The sequence below is a fragment of the Neophocaena asiaeorientalis genome, unplaced genomic scaffold, assembly GCF_003031525.2.
Source record: "Neophocaena asiaeorientalis asiaeorientalis breed wild unplaced genomic scaffold, Neophocaena_asiaeorientalis_V1.1 scaffold62, whole genome shotgun sequence".
NCBI lineage: Eukaryota > Metazoa > Chordata > Mammalia > Artiodactyla > Phocoenidae > Neophocaena > Neophocaena asiaeorientalis.
Genome location: NW_020175191.1, coordinates 5,146,740 through 5,154,241, shown reverse-complemented (window position 1 = coordinate 5,154,241; position 7,502 = coordinate 5,146,740). Strand labels below are relative to the sequence as shown.

Sequence of the window (7,502 nt, the reverse complement as noted above, 5' to 3'; positions counted from 1 at the left end):
ACCAGGGACTTCACTACAGCTGCCGAAGTTCTAAAAACAATGCCTACCACAAATGCGGAAACCGAAGTGTAGAGAAGTTAATGATTTTTTTCAAGGCTACACCCCAGCTAAGGTGAACCTGGAAGTAGAGTTAAGTCAGAACTCTTCCTTCCAGGCCACCTGTCTTTGCCTCTGTGGGCCTTTAGACCATGTCCTCAAAGGGCACCTTTGCTTAAACAGGCCCCAGTGCCTCAGCGCATACTGTGACTGGCTTAACACAGGGCTTTGTCACCTAATCCTAACTCAAAGGAGGGCAACAGTTCTATCTAGGAAGAAATACAATTCTTTCTAGCAGAAATTAGCTGAGTAAGTGCCAACGGGAAGAAGGGAATCTGAATAGTTTCCCAAAGTAAGAAATTCTCAAGAGTTTGTATTAGTCAGGATACAAACTGCTATACAAACAAACACCCAAGTCTCATGGTTTTAAAAAAAATTATTTCTTGATCATGTCATAGTCCAATGTAGGTGAGCTAGGGTGAGAAGGGAGGCACACACAGGAAGCTTTGTTCCGACGTCGTTCAGGAACTGAGGCTTACCAGTCTGCCAAGGGGTCCGTGGCCAGCAGTAGGTTAAGAATCCCTGACCTAGTGGCTTCACAAGTCTCTAGGGCCCTGCAGTCATCCATCAGTTCCTTTGTATTCAGTGGGCCAACAAGAGAAGAAACAGCACAAAGAATCACTTGCAAGGTTTCAGAAAGGCAGATAAGAGATGACTTACATCACTTCTCTCCATATTCCACTGACTTAGAACTCAGTAATATGGACCCCTGTAACTGCAGTGAAGACTAGGAAATGTAGTCTCTGGTGGCCAGGAGGAAAAGGAAATGGGGGTTAGTGAACACAAAGCATTATCTGTGCTACACTGTCAAACGCGTTTATTGGATTATGCCAATGATAATACAAGTACTAAATGACACAATAATACTAAATGAAACAATGATACTAAGTGCTACAAATACTGTAAATTTGTAAAAGTACAAATACTAGAAAAATGATACAAAAATTAAAATTTATGACGCAAATACATGATATGATAGCAATATAAAATAATACTAAATGATATGATACCAAATTCTAAATGATACGATGATACAAATACTAACCATCTACATATTACGCAGAGACCTGCTTCTGCTCAGCCCATAAAGAGATGGTTATATGAGCAGCCTCACTGGCAGGAGATGAAGAGATGGGATGGAGCCTGTGTCAGAAAAGGCAGTAACATTGGGTCCCCACCAGCTGAGAAGAGAAAAGCAACAGAGGGCTTTTTGAGCTTTTACTGAAGCTTAGGTACAACTCTCCCAGGGCTGTTTTCCAAATTCTCTAACTCTAAAGCATTTTCTCTTATCTGAAGTCATTTATTGGTTTCTGTGTCACACATTAAATACGTTGATTGACTAACATGACTGGTTAACCAAGTGGTTAACATGGTAACTGATCCTCACTTTGAGGAGGGCTTGAAGGTGAAACTGAATGCCAACGAGAGCTCAAAGGACCAGGGTTAGGTCATTCTACCCAGATCCTAATACAAATCAACAATGGCACTATTCTGAGCTCCATAAACAGGAAGTTAGATGCCAAAAAGGACTTTGAGATCGGCCAAGGTGAGCTTGGTGACAACTTCTCCAGTTCCTGATAGAATCTGTTTGGCCAAATCTCTCTTTTTTTCTTGGAGCTGCAAGATCTTCTCTTCCACTGTTCCCTCACAAACAAATCTGAAAAAGATAAGCAAATAATCAAAAACCCAAAGCAGCATATCTAATGACATATTCAAACGTCTATTTATGCTTTAGTTGTTTGGGTTTTCTTTTTGCGGTACGCGGGCCTCTCACTGTTGTGGCCTCTCCCGCTGCAGAGCACAGGCTCCGGACGCGCAGGCCCAGCAGCCATGGCTCACGGGCCCAGCAGCCCCGCGGCATGTGGGATCCTCCCGGACCGAGGCACGAACCCGTGTCCCCAGCATCGGCAGGCAGACTCTCAACCACTGCGCTACAAAGGAAGCCCTATGCTTTAGTTTTTAAATGAGATTTCTTCCTTTATTTTTTCTTAGGTTTGATTAAGAACTCTATGTTTAGGAGATCCAAACAACTTAGACTAAATATATATCCATTTAAAGTGATCTGACCTTGGACTTCCCTGGTGGCGCAGTGGTTAAGAATCTGCCTGCCCATGCAGGGGACACGGGTTCGACCCCTGGTCCAGGAAGATCCCACATGTCGTCGAGCAACTAAGCCCATGCGCCACAACTACTGAGCCTGAGAAGAGAGCTAAAGACAAAACAACTGACATAATCACTGTACTTGGTGAATTTTGGAATTCATTGGTGTCCCTTAGCAAGAGTAGCTTCAGTGGAGCGGCGGGAGTAAAAGCCAGTTTGTATAGGTTGAGGAATGAATGGGAAGTTAAGTAAAGATAGACAAGGATTTCTAATTATTCAGAAAACTTAGCCATGAAAAAGAAGGAGAAAAAGAGGTCCATAACTAGACTGTATTGTACAATTAAGGCAGGTTCTGTTGTTGTTTTTAAAGAGAAGAGGGTCTCAAGGACAGGGGCATTCTACAAAATAACTGGCCTGTGCACTTCAAAAATGTCACTGTCATAAAACACAAAGAAAGATTGAGGTGTTGTTCCAGTTAAAGGGGACAAAAGAGTCATGACAATCAAATGCTACACAGGACCTAGAATTTTCTTTGGCTGGGAAGGACATCACTGGGACAAGTGGCAAAATTGAATAAGGTCCATAGATCAGATATGAGTACTGTATTACTGTTAACATCCTGGTTTTGATAACTTTATTATAGTTATGTAAGAGAATGTCATTTTTAGGAAATGCATATTTCACTATTTAGAGGTAAAGGAGCATCATGTCTGCAACTTACTGTCAAATGGTCCAGAAAAAATCTTACACGCACACACAAGTGTCACAGTGCACAGGAAGTTTTTGGTATTATTCTTGCAATCAAGAACTTTGGGGTATTCTTGTAAGAATTCTTACATTCTTCTCTATATGTCTGGAATTATGTCAAAATAAAAGTTAAAAGAACAAGAGAGAGAGAGACAGGAAGAGAGGGAGGAGGGAGGAGAGTCCTTTCATGGGCGGCCTTGACTGCATTAAGGCTCAGCATTGTTCATAAGCTTTTCTTCTTCTGCAGGACCAACTCCAAGGTTATCCACAAATTGCTTGTGTTCCCTTCCCGACTGTGAGTACCAAAAAGGATGTGCCCCACAAGCACCATTAGTACAGTGATCACCAAATACTTTACACATTCTATTAAAACATTACCTGAGAAAAATTTTCATGAAAGCAGACCTTAGTCCTGGAGACCTTTACTTACTTACCTGTGTATGACTACATCTTTCTGCTGCCCTACTCGGTAAATTCGGTCACAAGCTTGATCTTCAAGTGACGGATTCCTGTTAGAAGACAAGTAAAGCTCAAAGGTAATGACATCCTAGACCAGGGGTGGGCAAATCCCATGGGCCAAATGCAGCCCACAGTCCGTTTCTGTATGGCTCTTGTGTTTAAAATGGTTGTTACATTTTTAAAGGTTTGCAAAACAAAACAAAACAAAAAAACCTACAACAAAGAATATGCAACAGAGACCTATGTAGCTGGCAAAGCCTAAAATATTTACTATCTGGCCTAAAATACTTATAGAAAAAATTTGTAGGTCTCTGTTCTAGTCTATGTGGGACTCAGAAAGCCCCAGATGTCTTCTTGCCATCTCATGAGAAACCGGGATCAGATTGCTAATAGGAACTCTTAGCACCACCATCAGTTGGAAACTCTTAAGTAACAGAGGTTAAACCAATGCTCAAATCCTGTCACTAACTAGTCGAGTGACTTTGGGCAAGTCATCTAACCACAACCCTCCAGACTTCAGATGGCTACGTGGAAACCGGAGGGCTGGCAAATGATCTCTAATGCCTTTTTCAACTTTAATATTCTAGATTCAACTAAGGAGACTTAATTGGTTTCATTCTTTCTAGGTTCTCGTTATCAATTCCAAACTAGTTTCTCATCTTACCTCTTTAAAATCTTGGATAACATCGCTCGATTCAGAAACCAGCATGATCCCCATTCTGCTTTCCTCACTCACGAGTATAGGGGAGTCCCAAATAACCTAACCACGTTCTCCAGGAAGATAGTAACAGGTTGGCCTGTTTGTGCCCATGTGGGCTGCCTGGAGAATTAACAAATGACAATCTCTGGCACCAGTGCCTGGTGCAGCGATCCCTGACTGGCATCACTGAAAACTCAAAACACGGACAAATTATGACGCTTTCTCCTAGCAATACATGAGTCGTTCACTTCGTATCTAGGAAGGATGCTGCCATACTCCCGGTGTTGACACTATGTGCAGTGAGTCCAAGGCTATGTGTTAAGTGTGTGTCTAACATAATTAAAAAATTCCTTTGCCTTTTCCCTTTGGAGTAACAGTTCTCCCTCTTCACCAAGGCTGAGATTTCCTTGGACGTCAACAAGTGTGTCTGAAATACGGTGTTTTGAAGAGATAAAACTCTTCATTGGGTGAAGCAGCTCTTGGCCATAAGGAAAAGCACCCCCTACTCCGCTCTCAGTTTCCATGGAAACAGATGTTAGATTAACAATAAATAGTGAACAGACTATTTTAAATAGTCATTTGAAGCCTTGCTTGCTCAGGAATTCAGGGCCGGCAACTAACCCTACACCAATTTTTTTTCTCTCTCCTTTTTTTAAGTTGTTTATTACTTTATTTATTTTTGGCTGTGTTGGGTCTTCGCTGCTGTGCGCGGGCTTTCTCTCTAGTTGCGGCGAGAGGGGACTACTCTTTGTTGCGGTGCGCGGGCTTCTCGTTGCAGGGGCTTCTCTGGTTGCGGAGCACGGGCTCTAGGCACGCAGGCTTCAGTAGTTGCGGCAGATGGGCTCAAGTAGTTGTGGCTCACGGGCTCTAGAGCGCAGGCTCAGTAGTTGTGGTGCATGGGCTTAGTTGCTCCGCGGCATGTGGGATCTTCCCGGACCAGGGATCGAACTTGTGTCCCCTGCACTGGCAGGCGGATTCTTAACCACTGGGCCACCAGGAAAGTCCCTAGCCCTACACCATTTTGATCTGTATCTTATACACATGGATGCACAGAGGCAGCTCCATAATATGAAAGGAACACACTCAATGTAAGAAGTCAGGCCTTACTGCCCCTCTGGTCTCCCTGCTATGCTGTGACAACTCAAGAAAAATCCAGAATCGTTACCAGTGCATGTCCAGAAGAAAAAGATGGTTTCCTCCAGTCAGGTTTAGACCAACACCTCCAGCCAAGAGAGAGATTAGCATAACCTTCAAAAGGAAGCACACCATTAACTTTACACAGACTTGGTCTCATAAATCACCTCTCCTCCTTAGCAACACGCTCTTATCAAATTCCCTTCTGCTGTCATAAAGGCACTGTTTCCGAACTCTGAGATCCTATCTCCCATGCCTCACCTTTGAGAAAATTCTCATTTAACCTTTTTTTGGTGAGTCATTCTCAAAACATTAATTGTGCACCTGCCGGAATATATGAATACTACCATTTAGAGCACCGGGGGTGGTTAGCTCAATAAACTCTCCATCAACCGGATTCTGTCTGTTCCATCAGTCCTCCGACCCCTGCCATGATTCTCCTGCCATCACTCAACTAATGCTTTCCAAATTTGCATTATCCATAATTAGATGCCTTTGTTCTCCCACTTCCCTCCATCTTTCCTCATATCAAGATCCCACCCATCCTTCCAGGCTTGCCTCCTCCGCAAAGAGTCTCTTGAACCTAACCAGCTATGTTCTTACTCTCTTTTTAGCCCTCATAGTTTATTCTCTTAGAGTATTTGCACACTTTGATATGTACCCCCCAATAAATGTCAAAGGAATCAAAAACACCTGGAGGGGTCAAAGCTATGAATATTTTTGAATCGAGCTGTTAAAATTTTCCCTGTATAACTGGGAACTATTTGCTCTTGATTACAGAGCTCTGCTCTGATCAGCTTGTACCTGAGGGCCCCTGGATTTGTTAAATGCCTCCACCAAGTCCATTCTCTGTTTGGGGTTAACAGAGCCATCGATGGTGGAATAAGTCAGTCCATGCCTCTTAAGGTGCAAGGTTACAACCTTCAGCATGCTGGTCCACTGAGAGACGATGACACTGGAAGGAAGGATAAAACAGAAAACCAATGCCCCTGAATAGATGAAACAAATTCATCCGCAGGGCTTTAATGCCTGCTATTCGTACAACTCAGCTATCAAATGTGGACGAGGAAAGGCCTTCTGCTACCTAAGCGTACACACGTCGGTGACACTATAAGATTACAATATTTCCAGCTATTTCTAGATCCAGTCTACAACTTATTTTGTGCAAAATGAAGTCAGAATGAAGTGGTGGCTAAGCTAAAGTACTGGCCGCAGCCTCTGATTATCTGGGGCCTAGTGCTTATCCACAGGAGGTCTGCACTCCTGCAAAGGGGTAGAGGCCCCTCCCTTTGCCAGTCAGAACCATAAGCTGCTAGGGCTTCTCTGTTCCCCCCATGCTGTGCTTTAATTAGAGTTTTATGTGTTTAGATCAAAATATTTCCGATCTACAAATGCATTGAATAGCACACAGTAAAGTCAAACAACGAATGAACCTCCCATATCCACGTCCCCAGCTTAGGAATGTCCCCAGCACCATGGGGGCTCCCGGTCTGACCCCACTCTTCTCCCTCCCTCGCCCACCTATTACTCTCTTGCTTTTCTTGAGATGCTTCTTCTCTGCTCTTACTCAGTTTACTCGGATGCTCAGTTTACTCGGATCCTCTAGGGATTGCCCTTTCAACCAGTGCCACAAACATTTTAATTAGAAATCAAAGGGAATCTGTGCTGTAACCCGAGTGCTTTCTACTAAGCATGACTCAAGGTCCTTGATATAAAAAGCGAAGATTTATAACTACCCGCAATATTAAATTTTCTAGCGTAATTACAAGCAATGCTTGGATAATGAAATAACACATTTACCTCTTTTGGGACTCTGAATTTCTTCGGATTGCCTCCAATTCTGCCAACAGAGATGAAATCTGGGAAAAAGATGGAATTAACATACAGAGGTTTAAGCAAATTTGCTTTTCTCCATGCTCTGAATTAAAGAACCGGTCTCCTCCAGAGCCTCTCGGCTTCTGGTCTTACTCCTCTCTAGTTCCCTTTCCTCTCTGCAGCCAGAGCGCTATTTCCAAAATGTCAGTTTCTCATTTTCCTCCTCTGGCTGAAGCCCCTGCAGTGGCTTCCCGCTGAGAATAAAGCCCAAGCTCTGTACAGTGGCCTCCCAGGTCCTTGCCACCTTGCCTTCCGCTCACATCTCTAGCCTCAACCCTCACTACGCGCTCTTCAAATGATGCTCGGGTGATACCAGCATTCTCCCTCCACTAAGCCATGCTTTGTCTCATCTTTGTCCATTCTGTTCCCTCTGCCTAGGACAGCCTTACGT

General features: G+C 43.5%; 1 protein-coding gene across 3 annotated transcripts in view; it reads right to left on the bottom strand.

The window, feature by feature from the left end:
• Window positions 1-1,301: 1,301 nt before the first annotated feature.
• Window positions 1,302-7,502, bottom strand: part of TTF2 (transcription termination factor 2) — a 39,953-nt gene continuing 33,752 nt past the window's right edge. For 2 of the 3 annotated variants that reach the window (XM_024764785.1, XM_024764786.1), the window contains exons 19-23: window positions 7,037-7,095; window positions 6,041-6,191; window positions 5,268-5,350; window positions 3,378-3,452; window positions 1,302-1,753 (exon numbers count right to left, since the gene is read on the bottom strand). In XM_024764785.1, coding sequence (XP_024620553.1) covers window positions 1,609-1,753; window positions 3,378-3,452; window positions 5,268-5,350; window positions 6,041-6,191; window positions 7,037-7,095 — 513 coding nt within the window. In that variant the 3' untranslated portion in view covers window positions 1,302-1,608. The remainder of the gene's footprint in view (window positions 1,754-3,377; window positions 3,453-5,267; window positions 5,351-6,040; window positions 6,192-7,036; window positions 7,096-7,502) is intronic. The other variant, XM_024764787.1, reaches the window with a different exon arrangement.